Source organism: Diaporthe amygdali (assembly GCF_026229845.1).
Source record: "Diaporthe amygdali strain CAA958 chromosome Unknown NODE_1_length_4327563_cov_65_473760, whole genome shotgun sequence".
In the NCBI taxonomy this organism is placed as follows: Eukaryota; Fungi; Ascomycota; class Sordariomycetes; order Diaporthales; family Diaporthaceae; genus Diaporthe; species Diaporthe amygdali.
Genome location: NW_026517021.1, coordinates 3182233 through 3200828, shown reverse-complemented (window position 1 = coordinate 3200828; position 18596 = coordinate 3182233). Strand labels below are relative to the sequence as shown.

At 55.3% G+C, this 18596-nt stretch overlaps 7 protein-coding genes across 7 annotated transcripts; 4 read left to right on the top strand and 3 right to left on the bottom strand.

Moving 5' to 3' along the window:
- Nucleotides 1-551: 551 nt before the first annotated feature.
- J7T55_006530 (phosphotransferase enzyme family protein) lies at nt 552-1577 on the top strand (the record flags this gene model as incomplete). Its single annotated transcript, XM_053145317.1, has 2 exons — nt 552-1423; nt 1484-1577. 2 exons carry the CDS (start codon nt 552-554, stop codon nt 1575-1577), a joined length of 966 nt encoding a protein of 321 aa, XP_053001294.1.
- Nucleotides 1578-3080: 1503 nt separating this feature from the next.
- On the top strand, nt 3081-5768 carry J7T55_006529 (guanylate-binding protein; the record flags this gene model as incomplete). Its single annotated transcript, XM_053145306.1, has 3 exons — nt 3081-3172; nt 3241-5423; nt 5482-5768. 3 exons carry the CDS (start codon nt 3081-3083, stop codon nt 5766-5768), a joined length of 2562 nt encoding a protein of 853 aa, XP_053001293.1.
- Nucleotides 5769-5932: 164 nt separating this feature from the next.
- Nucleotides 5933-6988, bottom strand: J7T55_006528 (ribonuclease h2 subunit a; the record flags this gene model as incomplete). Its single annotated transcript, XM_053145296.1, has 1 exon — nt 5933-6988. One exon carries the CDS (start codon nt 6986-6988, stop codon nt 5933-5935), a length of 1056 nt encoding a protein of 351 aa, XP_053001292.1.
- Nucleotides 6989-7500: 512 nt separating this feature from the next.
- J7T55_006527 (cupin domain-containing protein) lies at nt 7501-9626 on the top strand (the record flags this gene model as incomplete). The annotated part of the gene is made up of 4 exons (XM_053145285.1): nt 7501-7577; nt 7641-7804; nt 7889-9460; nt 9517-9626. The coding sequence occupies 4 exons, from the start codon at nt 7501-7503 to the stop codon at nt 9624-9626; spliced, it is 1923 nt and encodes a 640-aa protein (XP_053001291.1).
- Nucleotides 9627-10084: 458 nt separating this feature from the next.
- J7T55_006526 (uncharacterized protein) lies at nt 10085-13156 on the bottom strand (the record flags this gene model as incomplete). The annotated part of the gene is made up of 4 exons (XM_053145274.1): nt 10085-10249; nt 10362-12308; nt 12538-12609; nt 12695-13156. The coding sequence occupies 4 exons, from the start codon at nt 13154-13156 to the stop codon at nt 10085-10087; spliced, it is 2646 nt and encodes an 881-aa protein (XP_053001290.1).
- A 571-nt stretch (nt 13157-13727) lies between these two features.
- Nucleotides 13728-14555, top strand: J7T55_006525 (uncharacterized protein; the record flags this gene model as incomplete). The annotated part of the gene is made up of 1 exon (XM_053145263.1): nt 13728-14555. One exon carries the CDS (start codon nt 13728-13730, stop codon nt 14553-14555), a length of 828 nt encoding a protein of 275 aa, XP_053001289.1.
- Nucleotides 14556-14906: 351 nt separating this feature from the next.
- J7T55_006524 (hsp70-like protein) lies at nt 14907-16966 on the bottom strand (the record flags this gene model as incomplete). The annotated part of the gene is made up of 2 exons (XM_053145253.1): nt 14907-16776; nt 16890-16966. The coding sequence occupies 2 exons, from the start codon at nt 16964-16966 to the stop codon at nt 14907-14909; spliced, it is 1947 nt and encodes a 648-aa protein (XP_053001288.1).
- Between the last annotated feature and the right edge of the window lie 1630 nt (nt 16967-18596).

Below are 18596 nucleotides of genomic sequence, written 5' to 3'. Positions count from 1 at the left end.
AGGTATCCAACAGGCGTACCACAGCCAGTTGGGCTTCAGCAAATTCTCTCAGTCGACACAGTGAAGCACTAATATTTGGAACTGATGTCAAGGACGCATGCGCTGCACGCTTGTGTTTTGTAAATCAATTTCCAGGTCGAGGCACCCGAGCTTGGTATGGGAGGGGACCCTCGTGCTACAAAACCCGCTCAGGGGTGACTTACACGTCTAGTTGCACTACCCGCGCTCGTCCAGCAATGCCAGCTACTTTAAGGACAATAGTACCACTTCAAACTTCGAATTATTCGCAGACTCTATCTTGCTTGGGACTATTCTTTTGACCATTTGTTTACTTAAAGGGGCCACGAGAAATCGTCATAGGTGGGTGACGTCACCGCCGACTCACCCAATTACTCTACCACCTGAGACCTCTGGCTCAACGACCACGTTCGATCATCGCACTGTCATCTTACAAAGCGCTCACGCCTTCCGCGGCCAAACCTAGAATAATCGAATCGCTGAATTCCTTTCATACATTACACCCGAGAAAGTCCACATCTTATCTGTGAAGCATGGCGCCAACCGTGGATTCCGCCATCCTCGCCGCCCTCGGCCTCGACCCCGACAACACAAAGCAAGCATCGCACGGCGGTTCCGGCTTCTCATCAACATTCAAACTCTCGGGCACCAAGGACGGGAAGGATGTGAACTACTTCGTCAAGACAGGGACAGGCAAGGACGCTAAGGTCATGTTCGCAGGAGAACACGAGTCCCTGAACGCGATTCACAATGCCGTCCCGAACTTCTGCCCCAAGTCCCATGCCAACGGCGAGCTGCAAGACTCGCCCGGGAAGTTCTTCCTCGCGACTGACTTCCTAGACCTTCGAGGGTCTGGCCCCCAGGGTTCTGGCCTGTCCCTGGCGGAGAAGCTGGCCAAGCTGCACACCACAGAGGCGCCCATACCGGAGGGCTATGACAAGCCTATGTTCGGGTTCCCGGTTCCGACCTGCTGCGGTTCCACAGAGCAGGACAACTCATGGAAGGAGTCATGGGCAGAGTTCTACGCGGACAACCGCCTGCGGACCATCGGGAGCCAGTGCGTCAAGTCCAACGGGAAGGACGGTGAATTCGAGAAGGCCGTGGAAACTGTCGCTGCAAAGGTTGTCCCAAGACTGATTGGGGACGATAGGGTGAAGGAAATCAAGCCAGTGGTGATCCACGGCGATCTATGGAGTGGAAACCATAGCCGGGGTGTCATCGCGGGTCAGGGAGGGACTGAGGAGGTTGTCTATGATCCTTCATCTGTCTACGGGCACTCAGAATACGAGCTCGGGGTCATGCGCATGTTTGGAGGGTTCAGCGGCTTCTGGAAGGAGTACGAGAAGTTGGTTCCCAAGGCAGAGCCTAAAGAGGAGTGGGAAGATCGGGTTGCGCTCTACGAGTTGTGAGTGACGCTTCTCCCTGATATGCTTTCTGCTTGTGGCTGACAACACTGCTGATGCAGATACCACCACCTCAACCACTTTGCCATTTTTGGTGGCGGGTACAGAGGCGGAGCCATGTCAATCATGAAGAAGCTCATCTCGAAGTATGGCTAGGTGACTTTACTCACAACACAGTGGTTGATTTGTACACTTTACAATTGAGATCATGTTCTCAAGGAAGTGCCCTCGGGTGCAAGTACCGAGCTTGGTTGTGCTTCGACCGGTCCTCATGCTCATTACACACTTAAAACCCAGCGCCCTCGGAGGAATTCAACCCAGACTGAGCCGATGTTTGGCTTTACAATTATCATATCCGGGAATGCCTGGACCGGGCTACTACGCCAGCAGAGATGCCATTGAGTCGACCTACTCTGGATGAACCTCAAATGGCGGAGGGCTCAACTTTACGGCTACGAGTAGCATTGTCTCCTTCGGCAGACGGCATCGCATCTACTTTACGAAACAGTGCACCACAAACATATCCACTGATCTTTTCTCAAAGAATTTATCCTGCCCTCAGTCTTCGCCACTGCACAAGACACCATCCCAGTCGCCGAGTGCTGACAACGGACAGCACATTCCCATGTGCTCAGAGGCCTGTGGACAAAAAACGAATGTGCTTGGGTTGTATGTGCAAAGTGCAAAAGCTATGCGCCAGCCCGGAGTCGAACCGGGGGCCCATCGATGGCAACGATGGATTTTACCGCTAAACCACTGGCGCTGTGATGATTGAATCGTGTTGTGGAAGTCGGGGCAGAATTGACGATCATGTTGCAGTGTTTGGCGTGGGAAAAAGTGCTCGATGGTGGTGGTGGGTACAGGCGGTGAGAAGTCAGGGGTCTGGGCGGCCGCCAGGGTTGCAGCTCTGGGAACGCTGAGGGACCAGAGTGCATGAGAGAATGACGGGCCGTGGCTTGCCGGCAAGAGGAGACAGGTTCGGGAGCCTCGGTGGGAATGTTGGATTGTTTGCTCATCTGCTGGAGAACACGGAGTTCGGGCCAACACAGCGAGGAAAGCTACATATGCCATTTGCAGCATCATCAGACGGGGGCTGCCTGCGGGTGTTGGCAAGTGGAACTGGGCTTGTTGGAACCAGGATCGCTACTGTGTACCTCAGTAGCTAGACTCAAAATATTCAATGCCGTGTGCATCAAGCAGCAAAACGTGCAAACGGAAATAAGCACATGCCAAACAGAACTCCCCTAAGAAAGAAGCAGTGATGAGTCTACAGCCCAGTCATATACTCAATCATGTCCTCCTGACAGCGGCTGTCAGGTGGCAAAGTCCAGTGTGTCCAGGTGAACAAACCGTACTGGTGCAGGGAGTCAGGCGACTCGACGGGGATCAAGCTGCCATCCGATAGGGGAACCGCCCCTGCCACCCTTGTAGTCTAGGTAGCGGCCCAGGACAGGCCAGCTTGACACTCGAGCTGCTGGGGAAAGCATGCCATTCACTGCATACGCGAACCACCTCGTCCAATTTCAGAGTCTGGCCTCGTTGTTCAACCTCGGTGGCACCCTCTTCTCCCACCCACTGCCGCCAACAAGCATGGCCAGAACCTGTCTCTAAACCTGTCTTGCTTCAAACCCTCGCCCTCCTCCAGCTACCAACCCCATCATGAACGGCCACTTCGCCGCTGTCGGCGATGCGCCGGCTGCTGAACAATACAACCATGGCGTCCAAGTCATCGACGAGGACAAGCAGTACAAGTACGTGCCTCCATTGTTCTCTGCAGCATCGATCCCTCTCGCCGCTGGCATATCTGACTCTGCTGCAGCACCAACCTGAACCAATACCTCGCCGGTACCCAGGTAGCCCAAGCTGGCTTCAACTATCACCTTATCTCCGTCTTTGGCTCCCAGTCCACCGGAAAGTCGACCTTGTTGAACAACTTATTTGGCACCGACTTCAGTGTCATGTCCGAGACGGAACGCCGTCAAACCACAAAAGGAATATGGATGTCTAAGAACAAGAAAGAAAGCACGGCCGATGGCTCCGTCAAGCTAGCGGACAACATCCTGGTCATGGACGTCGAGGGTACCGACGGCCGTGAGCGAGGCGAGGACCAGGATTTCGAGAGAAAGAGTGCCCTGTTCGCCCTGGCAACAAGTGAGGTCCTGATTGTCAACATCTGGGAGCATCAGGTCGGTCTGTACCAGGGCGCAAATATGGGCCTGCTGAAGACCGTTTTCGAGGTCAACCTGCAGCTTTTCCTGAAAGACAAGCAGTCAACACCCAGATCTTTGCTCTTCTTCGTCATCCGAGATCACCTGGGAACCACGCCCCTCGCGAACTTGCGCAACACGCTGATTCAGGATCTGACCAAGATCTGGACCTCCCTATCCAAGCCCCAGGGGCTCGAGGCATCCAAGATCGAGGATTACTTCGACTTCGCATTCGCGGCTCTACCGCACAAGATTCTTCAGCCCGACAAGTTCGTGGCCGAGGTTGATAATCTGGGGAAGAGGTTCGTGGCAGGACATCGCTCAACCAAGGATCAAGAGTTCGAGGGCGGTGTGTTCCTAGCCGAATACCACCGTAGGATTCCTGCCGACGGTTTCCCTGTGTATGCAGAGGGCATCTGGGACCAGATCGTCAACAACAAGGACCTCGATCTGCCGACCCAGCAGGAGCTTCTCGCGCAGTTCCGTTGCGACGAAATTGCTCGGGAGGTTTTGATTTCTTTTGATGCCGCAGTCACGCCTCTCGAAGAGAAGCAGGCAGAGGCAGTCCGTGCAGGCAAGCCGACAGTACTGCCAGACCTGGGAGCCACCGGTAAGTCTTCTCGTGAGAAGACTACCAAGGCGTTCGAGATACAAGCGAGCCGGTACCATAAAGGGGTCTACAAGAGAAAGCACATTGAGCTCGAGGAGAAGATTGATTCGCGCCTGAAGGCTCTCTTTCATGGCCAGCTCACGGCGGCACACAAGGCCGGCGTGGCTGCTTTCACCGAGGCCGTAACGAACGCTGTCAAGGCCGGCCAGAAGGCTGGTGGCCAATATGAATTTGCTGAGATCGTCGAAAAGCAAAAAAAGAAGACCCTGGACATCTACAAGAAAGAGGCGCAGAGCCTGGCCATCGAGGGCGTTCCATGGACCAACTTCAAGCCTCAATACTTGATGTTTGGGAAGGAGCTGGACGAGGTTGGCGCAAGGCTACGAAAAGAGGAGATGCGTCGTCTGGCTACTCGTGTCGAACGATGGGTCAAATCCCGTCTTGGAGACGCTGTGGGGCTGGAGTTCAACAAGATCGGTTCTGGACGTGGCGGCTCGGGCGCTCCAGAGGATGGGGAGAAACCAGCCTCTGAGAAGGATCTTTGGGACCGCATCTGGAGTGTCTTCGTCTCCATTGTTAATGAAGCACAAGATCGTTTCAGGGATCGAGCCAAGAACTTGGAGGCCACGGACGAAGAGGTCGAGATTGGGGTCTGGAGGCTGCGACGCAAGAGCTGGGTCGCACTGCGCGTAAAGGTCGAGGAGGAGGTGATGGAAGGCAATATTCTTCTCAAGCTCCGTGAGAACTTTGAGGACAAATTCCGTTATGATGAGTCAGGGGTCCCAAGGATCTGGCGCCCCAGCGACGATATCGAGGGTATTTACACTCGTGCACGCGAGTCGACCCTGGTCCTTATCCCGCTATTGTCGAGGTTCAGATTATCGGCGACCTATGGACCACCCGATCTGCCTGCGTTCATCGGCAACCAGCCTGCCGGGGTCGAACCTGGAGATGAAGAAGACCTCACCCCCATCGGTGGCGTCGACGAGGAAGAGGGCAAGAGCCTCGAAGAGGAAATGACGGTGCTCAGCGAGAGCAAGAGGCAGGATCTTGTAATCCGCTTCAAGAAGACGGCAGATGGTGTCTACGTTGAGGCGAAGCGCAGTGCTCTCGGTGGCATGACGCAGATACCTCTGTATTTCTACGTCGTCCTTCTGGTGCTTGGGTGGAACGAGATATGGATGGGTAAGTCTTGCTGTACTACGTCGCCTTTTACTTTCGGGGTTTTGCTGACTCTATCCAGTGCTGCGCAACCCAGTCTTGTTCATACTGCTGCTCCTCTCCGCGGGTGGCACGTATATTGCATACAACCTCAACCTTCTGGGGCCCATGATGCAGATGAGCAATGCTGCTACCAACCAGGCCGTCGAAATTGGAAAGCAGAAGCTTCGGGATTTTCTGGAAAATAATGAGACGGCAAGGTCGGCACTGGCCATGCCAGCCCGGAGGGACACTGACTCGATCAGCTTGGAAACACTCGACTCCAAGGGCAAGCGGCGGGACAAGGATGAGGACGAAGATGACATTTGATCATAACGGGACTGTTTATATATGTACTTTTGGGTTTATACCCATCACTACCCAAGCCGGCGCCAGATATCCTGTAGTTCCATAACCCCTTAGAAGCCTCGAGCACCTGAACTCCTAATGCCTAACAGAATCAAAGCCCCTTACTCCATTTCTTGTCAATAGATTTAAAATGCTTCCAGCCCAACAGGTGTTCCAAACCATGTGCCCAACTCGTCGGCGTCCTTATCCCGGCCCTCGCCCGCCATGAAAAAGTCGGTCAACCTGGCCGTCTCGCCGTCGTCCTCGACAGGCCACTCGACCTTGACACCGGCCCCCTTGGCCTCGATCATGTCTTTTGCTGTGCCCCAGCTGAACCTGCACTCAGGGCCCCACCCGAACAAGGGGTGCATGTTGGACTTCATCCAGCCGACACACCTGCCGTCGGATGGGTAGCCCGAGCCCCACGCCATCCCGGCGTCCTCACCCTGCCTCCCGTCACGGACAGCATGGCGTCTATACAGGACCTCCAGGGCGGCGTCCCTCGTCACCTTGGCGCACACACTCGCGGCGGACACGCACGGATAGAGAGAGTCGGCCTTCTTGGCGACGGTAATCTTGACGGCCGGGAAGATGCGCTCGAGCTTCTTCTGGTATGCGGCGGGCTGGCCGATGGTGTCGACGTAGATCTCCTTGACGTTGACGCCGCGCGAGAAGACGCCCTGGATCAGCGCCACGGTGGCGTCCATGGCCTGGGCGTTGAGGTTGTACGCGGCCGGCCGGAGCATGTTGGCGGAGATGTCGCGGGCCGACAGGGCGGTCGTCGCCCAGCCGCAGCGGGAGTACAGCTTGTTTTCGCCGTCATCGTCGGCGGCGCCCTTGCCCGTCGGCGTGCACAGCGCCTCCATCAGGGCGGAGCGCACGGCCGGCGTCAGCACCTTGGAGTCGTCGAAGTGGTGCTCCTCGCGCAGCAGCGGGTCGGACAGCTCGAGCGGCAGGTAGAAGACGCCGTAGACCATGGGGCCCAGGACGGGCCCGCGGCCGGCCTCGTCGACGCCCAGGCAGCAGGGGACGCCGTCGCCCGGCTCCGTGGACGGGGACGCGAGGGCGGGCGGCACGGGCGAGAAGTGCGAGTAGCTGTCGCCGGCGAGGAGCGGGCCGTCGTGAATCGAGGGCGGGATGAAGACGTCTGAGGCCGGGGTCTCGAGGGCCGTGTCGGCCTCGGTCATCTGCGTGTCTTCCATTCTTCCCTTTTTTTCCTTTTTTTTAGCGGAGGGCGGGCAGGGCGAGGTCCTGCTTTGTTCGAGGGCTGAGTATGAACCGAGGCGATGTTAGACGACGGCCCTGAGGCGGTTGTTTTGTTGACTTTGGATCCCTGAAGGGTAAAGCGCGGGCGCAATCAATAGCTGTTCATGCGCGTCTCATGCGCGTCAGGGTCGCGTCCTACCCAAAATTCACAGGTGCTATCAGGTACATGTACAGTACCTTTAGTGGTGGTGGCCCCAGCTCCCCTCCAGCCAGTGCTTCCAGGATAGAACCCCAGGACCACCCCCCACCCCTTTGCGCTCGACAACAAACACCAAAAATTGCCGCCAGATTGTCTCAGAGACACACATCGCATTGATTTGCATCCCATTGTCGCCTGTCTTTCACCCTGGCTGCCTACTATTTTTATTGTCATAAATAATCTGTCGCGTGAGCTGCGGGCCCGCTGTTTCTATTTCTCTAGCTGTCCTAACGTCCACCATCGCGCGACATGGCGCCGCGTCCGTCGGCGCAACGGCGCTCCATTGCGCAAAGCGAGGCTTTCCACGACCTGGGTGTCAGGGGCCGGTAAGACGATACAAAGCCACCCCGATGTGGTCGCGCAGTGCTGACTCGGCTTCTGCTCTGTAGGAAAACAGGCGTCTTCCTCAAGGATACCGGTGCACGCGACGAGCATGGCATGCAGCCACTGGACGACATCTTTTCCTCTCCTGAGAAAGACAGCCAGAACGGTGTTGAAGAAGACGAGGAAGAGGCGGAAGAGAGCGACGAAGAGCCCATGGATATTGACGAGAGTGAGCCTGAGCCTCCCTGGGACCGGGCCTCTGAGTCGTACAGCTTTTCCAGAGAGACAGACTAACGCGATGCCTTCGCCTTAGCCACCGGCCCAGCGCCTTCAGCATTCATGAACGGCAGTCGCTTCCCTCCAGCGCGCGCAAGGTCACCGCCCAAAACCAACATGCAGTCCCCAGCGAGGCGGAATCCCCACCTTGGCCACTCATCGTCACCCATCCGTGGGTCCGTCGTACGGCCCAGCGATGTATCGTCTTCTCCCAGACCAGCAAAGCCTCCTCAAAGGAAACTCGATTTCAAGAACAAGCCAAGCCTCGCGAAAACCAATGGTATCAATGGGAAGAGTAAGGCGGTTGCAACTACGAATGGGCACGTCTCGCCTGCTGAGGATGAATCAGAGGAAGAACCCCAGCTTGACGAAGAATCAATGGCGATTCTAGACGGAGGTGACGACGACGCCGGGGTTGACGGAGAGGGACCTGAGGATGATGATGATGCTACGGAGCCTGCAGATGCCGAGGAGGAAGAGGAGGAAGAAGAGGCGCCCCCGACGCCTCCTGCGGCCAAGCGCAAGGGTCGACCAAAGAAAGCGGCCCCCGTACAAGAACCAGAAGAGGCGTCCGAAGAGGCAGTCGAAGAGCAACTCGAGGAGGAACCAATCGTGCAATCCATCGAGGCTGACACAGAGCCGCCACACAGTGGCAAGAAGAGAGGAAGGCCCCCAAAGAACAAGGACGCCGAAGAGGAGACTACTGGGCAGCCATCAAAGAAAAAGGCAAAACGGGTATCCGACGTTGCTGAAAACGAGACCGGGGAATCATCCCAGCAGGCTAATGGACGGAAACGCGGTCGGCCTAAGGCTGTTAAGCCTACGGGGAACGACGACACTTCGAACTCAAAGAAGCCAGCCATACCAAAGCAAAAGCGAGCTCAGAAGCAGAGGATATCTACCGGTATTGGCGATACGTCTGTCGCAGAGGTGCCGCGCGGCCCACCACTACCGAAATCAAGAGGCTTAATAATCTCGCGACGCGAGGCCCCCGGCGGCCTGACGACGCGATCCGGGCGCACTTCTTACCAACCGCTTCAGTACTGGAAGAACGAGCACGTAGAATTGGATGACGATGAAATATTTGACGACGGCAAGCAACATTTCAAGCTCTCGCGCATCAAGGAGATCGTCCGCTACGACGACCCTGAACCTGAGCACAAGACAGGGTCTCGTCGCAAGGGCGGCAAGTCCGCAGCGGGGAGGAAGGCCAAGCGGCGAGACTACGACTCGGAAGAGGACGAGCTTGAGCCTTGGGAGGAAAACGCCGACTCCATCATGGGCGAAGTGGTCGTCTGGCAGCCTGAACACGAGCTGAACCCGCCCGGCCCAGACGAGCAGATCGAAGTGGCCGAGGAGCAGCTGGCCGTTTCCGCGGGTGCGATCATCACCAAGGAGATCCGCAACGCGACCTTCAAGTTCGCAAAGACGCTGAGCACGCCATTCTTCGGGGCCGGCGTGGTCGACCTTCCGCCACACTCGGAAAAGAAGCCCAAAAACTCCAGGAAAATGCACATGGCCTTTTTCGTGTTCTCGGGGCGGGTTCAGGTCACAGTGGCAGACACGACGTTTAGCATTGGGAAGGGGGGCATGTGGTTTGTGCCAAGAGGTAGGACACACCGCGTCCCGGATTTTGAAATGGAGCAATGACTAACATGGGCGCAGGCAACTATTACAGTATCGAGAACGGCCACGATCAGCCGGCGAGGATTATGTTTTCTCAGGGCTGTGAGGTGCTTAGCGGTGCTGCAGGCGAGGCCAGCATGGTTGCATAATGGTCAACATGGGTGGGAATACGCTTCTGTACCGAGAGACTGCGAGGGTTATCGTTATTTTGGTGCGAAGATACCGCTCCAGGAGGCAGCTTGTTGGGACTGTTCTATACCACGTTGCGAGCGGAGAATGTCAAATTCAAAGATATCCACTGAAGGGAGAAGAGTGACAATGCGATTTGAATGTGCTGTCGACCTAGTGTTCGAAATGACCTTACTACAGTACAAAAGCCCTGCTACCTAGTCTCAAGGAGCACGGTTATAGATATATACGCATGATGCCAACTTTGAATGTGGCTGAGAAGGGTGTGAGTACAATGCCGTCCCGATCTTTTTATGGCCTCCGCTCTCTTTTCCGCACGCTTGCTCATTCGTATGTCTACCATTCAAGCATCTTGTTCCAGTTACCCCCTCGCCTTCCCTCTCAACAATTGGTGCCCCTTTGACAGAACACTTTTGCCTTAGGCCTCCTGAGCCAGTACCTTCTTCAGAGCTGCCATGTCCTTCTCGAAACCAGCAATCTTACTGTGTGAAGTCTGCAATTTGTTAAGCAGGTAGTTGATTCGCTCGGTAGTCTCCCGAGGCTGTCGAGGAAGAGAACCCAGCAGGCTGAGTTCTGTTTCGACCTGTTGATACGTAAGCAGAGTTAGTCTCGTGAGTCTGCAGGAGGGTTTTCGCGAGGCATGGGCATGCACTATCACTGAACGGCGGCGGTCGCAGACAAAGAACACAACTTACCTTGTCGATAGTCTTTGTTTCGACCTTGGCTAACTCAGTCAAGACAGCCAAGTCCAACCTCGCCTTCAGCACCGGGTCATGAAGCAACGCAGAGAAGGCCGCTTGATACACCGGCTTGCCGGCCTGGATGGTCTGCGGGCGGCCGCGGTGGGACTTGACGGTGATCAGCTCCGCATTAGCAAGGGTCTCGAGGGCCAGCTCGCCGTTCTCGACGCCCGAGGTTGTCGACGAGGCAAACGTGTTGGACAGCAGGACCTCGTTATAGCGAAGCGACTCCTTCTTGGCGATCTCCTTGATCAGGAACCACGCCTGCTCCGTGGAGTACTTCCTGTCGCCCTTGTTGGGTAGCAGGTAGAGCTTGATGATCTCTGATGCGCTCTGCTCGATGATCTCCTGCACGGCCTGTCTTGGGCTCTGTCCTGTCTTCATACGCCTGGCAAGGAATTCCAAGTCGGTGAGGCGGCCACCGAGAACCTCGATTACCTCATCCAATTCCCTCAGGTCCTGTTTGTGCTCCGGCTGCGAGGTCTCCGCCTTCGGGTCTCCATTTTTGCCATGGTCTCTTGGCTTGGATTGGGGGAAGTGGCTCATGACGAACTTCTTTGCAACGTCGGGCGAGAGATCACCAAGCGCGATGGTACGGAAGACTCTGTCCGGCAGTGATTTGGATAGAGGTTTCGAGTACGACGTGTCGCTGGTCATGAAGACCACGTGGGCGATATTTGCCTGCACGAGCGCTGCTGACCACTCCGAGAGCTTGTCATATATGAGACTGGTCTCTTCGTTCTTGAGGAGAAAGTTGTCAATGACCACCACTGCTCTCCTCTCCGGGTGTGCATCGAGGAAAGCATCATCGCTCAAGTTCGCATCGCCAGAGTCCTTGTCACGACCCGACAAAGAGACCTCCTTCAGGGAAGCTGCCGTAATTTGAAGGATCTTGTTGAGCTGCGAGTCAAGTGTTTCTGAGAAGCCAGACTTGACGCCAGTAGTACTCTGAATAGCGAGATCAATGAGACTGCTCAGTTGGTTCGCCCAGGAAAAGATTGGGCGGTAACCAACGGCGCTGGCGAGCTTCTTGATTGTACCACTCTCGCCTCTGGCCTCGACAATCGGCTTGCAATCGATCACCAAGACGTCCTTCCGACCACCTAGCGCCTGGTCCAGAACCAGCTCTTCCTTGCCTGAGCCCCGTGGGCCTTGGACAACAATGAAGGTGTCTGCAGACTCCATCAACCATTTCTGAATTTGCTCAATGGCGTCTCGTCGATGAGTGAAGAGAGCAGTCAGACCAGCGTCTTCCGCCTTATTTTTCCTGAAGGCTAGAATGTCGTTGGTCTGGCGCTTGAACCATTGGAAGATCGTGTTGTCCGACAGACTAAAAGACTTTTGGATATGAGCCTTGATAAAGAACTCCCGTATCGGGTCGAAGATGACGACGGTGATTGCTGCAAGCAGTGCCGCAACGACTGGGATCACAATTCGAGGGTGGTTGCTTATCCAGTCCCAGAAACGATGACTTTTTGCGAAGCGCTCATACGAGAGCCGGAGTTTCGTGCCAGCTTTGCCGCCGCCGAGCTCTTCTGGAACCACAATTCCATGAAGGCAGTTCTTCGCCATGATAGCGTCTCTCACAAAACTGTAATCAACATACGCATACCTGGGGACCACCTTGGAGTCTGATGGCTGTGTCTGGATGTCCGCAATCTTGCCAAACTTGCGGAACTGGCTGAATACGGTCTCCTGAGACAGCTCCACGGCCTCGGCACCTGGTTCTTTTGCTATGAACTCGATCCTGACCCTGCCTCTCGGAAGGTTGGCAGCGAGGTCTTCGAGCCAGGGCACGCCTCTGACGAGGCCGACTTGAATGCCGCGGAAGGGGTTGAACCACGGCTTGATATTCTTCTCTTGCAAAAACTTTGACAGCTTCTCTTCGACCTGCTCTGGAGTCTAGATACTATGTTAGTGTCCAAAGTGACTTGAGAATACTTGATCGAGAATAATGGCTACGAGGGGATCATTTCTTTTGGGATTCGCACTAGCTCCTGTGACATATGGCCTTCCTGCTGGTTGTGACTCCATGCATGAAAGTCAGGCAAGTGAGCGTTGGTGGTACGATACCGCTGGGAGTTCTTGAAACATATTGAAGGGGTTCAGGAAGGAATCACGAAAATATTACCATTTCTGGTGGGTAGCTGAATTTGACGAAAGCTCCGCCATCCTTGAGTCGAGGGATGATTTCGGTCACTTTCTATAATTTTGCTGTCAGCAATTTCCTAGAAGACCATCCTCGAACAGTACGCTCATGGGAAGAGGGAAAAAGAGGAAGCTCTTACCAGTGAATCATCCTTTGGGATGCCACGTTTGACTAAGTTGATCGGATCGGCGATGCCTAGTGAGGACTTGTTGAACCTCTGGAGAAGATTCGACAGATCTTGGTCTGCTCCCCAAGGCCGCCCCACGAGGTAGCTCATCCACCCATAGCTCAGCTTCAAGGGAAAGAGGTTGTCGTAGAAGACGATGGCCTCATTAGGTCCGGCGTAAATATGGCCGGATTTCTCGTCGCCTGTGACCGTCGTCTCCCATCTCTTGAGGTGTCTGCCGAGATTGGATGGCTGGAGGGTAGGTCGTCCACGGTCAGAGATCCCAGACGGGGCATGCCCACGAGTAGTTATTGTACGAGTGGTCACTCCAAAAGCAGGCGCATTGGAGAGACGAGTAAGACACGAGTTGGTGAGCGGTCGACTGGCCAAGGCTTGCGCCCTGGCAGGGCCAAGAAAGAGCCGTCGCGGTATCATAGCTTCATCGTCGGACCAGAGGATAACTGTGATTTGAGTGTCTTCCTAGCCACCTGCTGGTAGGAGTGGTCAACTATTCGTGCCGTCCCGTTGTCCGGCGCAGAGATGTCTGACGTGAGGACTGTGGTATCCCTTGTACTGTCTTTTTGGTTGTAATTGTAAACTCTGCGTTGTCGATTGCTCCCAGCCAGCCGTCCTCGCCCAGTCAAGGCCTTCTAAAGACAGCCTCAGGCAGCTTCTGAGCATACCCAGGTGGGCACCGGGGGCCACACATGTGCAGCGTGAACCTCGCCCGACGCCAATGAGGTCATCCCTCGACGCGCTACACTGGATCCGAGGAACGGTCTTGCCATCGCGGGGACCCCCTGCATCCCCAGGGCTTCTGAGGGTTCGGGTACAGAAATTCCATTTTCGCCCGCATCCAAGATGCGACTTTGATGCACGAGAGTATGCCGTGCTACACATTCTACAACAGCACCTGAGATCAGTCTGTCTTGCTTTTGTCCCATCTTCCAAAGCTGCATTAACTCTTCGATCAGCTGTCTATTGAACCGAAACGACGCGCCACACAATGGGTTGGCTTTGGGGGAGTTCGGCTCCCGAGAAGCCTGCAACATCGCAGAGCTCAGAGCAAGCTCCCACGGCAGCGCAACCATCACCAACCTCAACGTCCTCTCCAGAGACAGACCCCGAGATCACAAAGTTCCTCGAGGAGCTGGCGGGAGAACTGAGGAACGCACGGAATGCAACAAACCAGACTGCTTCCTCGCAGCAGCCACATACACCGCAGCCTTCAGCGGAAGCATCAAGAACCCCACCAACCGCACCCAAGGCCTCATCGTCCTGGTCCTCGTGGTGGTCTGGTTCTGCGAGCTCGCCCCCGCCCTCAGAAGCAGACTCATCAAGCACAGCCCAATCAACACCACCAGGGACCCAAGAGCCAATAGCAACCACCACCGAACCCTCCGCTCCCGCCGAGCCGCGCCTCTCCCCGCTTGCCGAGTCCATCCTCCCGACGACGATGGACTGCGAGCAGGCCTTCAACCAGGCCTTCTACTGCCAGTCGCTGGGCGGGCAGTGGAACAACATCTACCGGTACGGCAGCGTGCGCTCCTGCAGCGAGAACTGGGACGACTTCTGGTTCTGCATGCGCGTCAAGGGCTACCAGGCCGGCCCCGTCAAGGACAACATGATCCGCGAACACTATAGGAAGAAACACCTCGCCAAGTACGGTGATGGGAAGCCGAACAGTGAGGACGTCTGGCGCGAGAGGCACGAGAGGGTGCCGCCTGGGTCCGCCTTCAGCGAGCAGGTCGAGGCGCCTACCGTGAGCGATGCTGAGTATCAGAAGTGGGAGATGGAACGGATGGAGAAGATCAGGGCTGGCACAACCTCATGAAATAGTATCGGGACCTCTTCTACAATGTCACATATACCCCCCAAGCATGCCAATATTAGCTCATAGGCAGGTTGTAATAGTACCGTTTCACAATGTCATATCACGACGCGAAAGAGCGCAGCAGAATTATTAGAAATTTCTTTTTGATTTTAATTCGATACTGGGAATCCATTAAGTACGCCCATGCACTTGTATGCCCACCCGAAAACTTTTGCCCTGTATCATTAAGTCATCATGAACAAAAAGGAAAACGTCTAAACCACCCCGAGCAAATCCATCGCCAAACAAGACAGATTGACCGCGCACTGCAAATTCAAAAGTCTCGCTGCGACCCAATTACTCATGAACCATTTAGTCGACCTCCTCGACAGTAGGGCCGTCATCGCCACCGGCGCCGGGGGCTCCGCCGGGAGCACCGGGGAAACCGCCGGGAGCGCCACCAGGGCCGCCAGGAGCACCGCCAGCACCGTAGAACTTCATCATGATGGGGTTGGCAACGCCCTCGAGCTCCTTCTGTTGGTCCTCGTACTCCTCGCGAGCAGCCTGCTGGTTCTCGTCGAGCCAGTTGACGACCTTGTCGATCTCGGTCTTGAGCTTCTCCTTGTCAGCGGCATCGAGCTTCTCGTCGACCTTGGAGTCGTTCAGGGTGTTGCGCAGAGAGTAGGCGTATGACTCGAGGCCGTTCTTGGCGGAGACACGGCGAGCCTCAGCCTCGTCCTCATCCTTGAACTTCTCGGCCTCAGCAAGCATACGCTCAATATCCTCCTTGGAGAGACGACCCTTGTCATTCGTAATGACGATCTTGTTGGTCTTTCCAGTACCCTTCTCGAGCGCAGAAACGTTGATGATACCGTTGGCGTCAACATCGAAGGTGACCTCGATTTGAGGAACACCACGAGGCGCAGGAGGAATGCCGGTCAGCTCGAACTTGCCGAGCAGGTTGTTGTCCTTGGTGCGTTGACGCTCACCCTCGTAGACCTGAATGAGCACACCGGGCTGGTTGTCGGAGAAGGTTGAGAAGACCTCGGACTTCTTGGTAGGAATGGTGGTGTTGCGGGGGATGAGCTTGGTCATCATGCCACCAGCGGTCTCGATACCAATGGAGAGCGGCGCGACATCGAGCAGCAGAATCTCGTTGGTGGACTTGGAGCTGGTGTCACCGGACAGAATGGCGGCCTGGACAGCGGCACCGTAGGCAACAGCCTCATCGGGGTTGATGGACTTGTTGGGCTCCTTGCCGTTGAAGTAGTCGGTGATCAGCTTCTGGATACGGGGGATACGGGTGGAACCTCCGACCAGGACAATCTCGTGGACCTGAGACTTGTCGATCTTGGCGTCGGTCAGGACACGGTCAACGGGCTGCAGAGTAGATCGGAACAGGTCCTGGCAGAGCTCCTCGAAACGAGCACGAGTGATGGAGGTGTAGAAGTCGATACCCTCGAACAGGGAGTCGATCTCGATGGAGGTCTGAGCGGAAGACGACAGAGTGCGCTTGGCTCGCTCGCAAGCAGTGCGGAGACGACGCAGAGCACGAGCGTTCGTGCTCAAGTCCTTTTTATGCTTGCGTTTGAACTCGTTAACGAAGTGGTTGACAAGACGGTTGTCAAAGTCCTCGCCACCCAAGTGAGTGTCACCGGCTGTAGACTTGACCTCGAAGATACCCTCCTCGATGGTAAGGAGAGAAACATCGAAGGTACCACCACCCAGATCGAAGATCAGGACGTTGCGCTCGCCCTCAACCTTCTTGTCAAGACCGTAGGCAATGGCAGCAGCCGTGGGCTCGTTGATGATACGCAGAACGTTCAGGCCAGCAATGAGACCGGCGTCCTTGGTGGCTTGACGCTGAGAGTCGTTGAAGTAGGCGGGAACAGTGATGACAGCGTTGTTGACGGTGCCGCCAAGGTAGGCCTCAGCAGTCTCGCGCATCTTGGTCAGGACCATGGAGGAAATCTCCTCAGGGGTGAAGGTCTTGGTCTCTCCCTTGAACTCAACCTCGATATTGGGCTTGCCACCCTTCTCGATGATCTTGAAGGGGAAGTGCTTCATGTCGGCCTGAACCTCAGAGTCCTGGAACTTGCGGCCAATCAACCGCTTTGCGTCGAAGACGGTGTTGTGGGGGTTCATGGCGACCTGGTTCTTGGCGGCATCTCCAATCAGACGCTCAGTGTCGGTGAATGCGACGAAGGAAGGTGTGGTCCGGTTTCCTTGGTCATTGGCAATACTGCAAGCGTGGTCAGTACAATTGTTTGTGGGGAACAGGTGGTTGGTGTTGGTAGAACCGAGCCAAATCGCAGAGGCGAGGCTGGGAGGTTTGGGGAAAGAGATAATACTCACATCTCAATGCGGTCATCACGGAACACGCCCACGCAAGAGTAGGTCGTGCCCAAATCAATACCAACAGCGGGAGCCATGGTGATTGTTTGTTGTGTAGGTAGGGTGTGGTGTAGGAGTGTGGATGACGGGTGAAGATGAAAAGTTGCGGATGTGGGGTATCACAGAATCGTAGTTTCGAGTGCAAGTCAACAGTTGCAAAACCTCGATGGAGAAAGGAAATAGAGGAGGAGATGTATTGATCTCACTTGATGCGTGATTGAAAGGGTTGATGTTGATAGAATGAAGTTGCAAGCCTGCTCGAGGGAGACGAAGTAGCTGGATTTTATCAAGTGGTTGCTGAGCTGCCTGGTGGGGCGTGCAGTCGAAGAATGTTCTAGATAGAAGTTCCTGCTGGACCTTTCTAGTGACTTCCAGCCCCCCCGCCGAAACCGCCAGAATCTGCTGGCATCGCCCCCTGTCGTCCAGGTAGCGACAGGGGGGCGGCAAGGTACCGCTACTGCATTCCATAGCTCCATTACACTTTTCTTTCCGCAAGCACCAACCTCCCAAGACAGCAAGATTGCGCCCCCGTCACCCCTACGCCCAAACCTGCCTTGTCGCCATCCGGCCCACAACAGAACCTTCGTGCACAAGATGGTTGTTTCCAGAGCACCCTTCCCAATTCCGCAGCCCTGTATTGTGCCTTGCCGTACCGTAGCCGTTTGCAAAATACTAATGTGGGCCTCGTTGGCCATGACCTCACTTGAGGGAAATATCACAGCGCCCACCCCACAGCGCTTTGGCAGCCTGGCAGCCCGGCCGTCGACCCTCAAATTCGATCAGTTGCGATCGCGGGGTACCAGTGATGTAATCCGTGGACGCCCCTAGAGCCGCAACGCTTACTAAGTCTGCAAATTTTGAACCCCTGCATGCACATGCAACCACCCAGCCAACGCCTTTCAACCTGCACTGCAGCCCGATGATGATCAACGTCCAACAGCAGCACCAGCATGTGTCAGAGACTGCCTCAATCATCTCACTGCAATTACCAAAGTCGCCAGGCATATGAGAGGATTCAAGAGACAGTTGTCTAGATAGCGTCTGACGGGTTATCCTACAATTTCTACAAGATACAAGAGGTTATCCCGTTGGGATTGTTCTGTGAAGATTGCACCATGGATGGCTATTCTATAGCAGCTGAAGTCACAACAGGTTTTCCCATGAGAAGCTATCCCACGGGAGGTTATCCAAGAGAAGGTTATCCTACTGGCGGTTATCCTATGGAAGATTACCCCACGGGAGGTTATCCTATGGAAGATTGTCCCACGGGAGGTTATTCTACAAAGAGATGATCATGTAGAGGTTATCCTACAGAAGATGATTCGGTAACAGATTATCCCACGGGAAGTGTAGACAAGATGGTCCGTGGGAGATGTGCTGCAGTACTCAGCCCACGAGCACTCATGTAATACAGCATATGCACCAAGAGCCCAGCACATCGGGACTCCCAAGAGCGACTTCCTGCCCTCGAGGCTCCGATGCTTCGACTCATTTAATCTGGCATCTATGGTCCCATCTGAAGAGAAGGCTTCAAATATACTCACCTTGCTGGTCACATAGTATGAAAGAGGTGAGGCTGTTGCTTATACCGCCACCCCCCGTTTGTCCTGCCCTCGGGCCGGTGTCGAGCATTAGCCATGAATGAACCTTCAAAGCCAGTAGCATGAC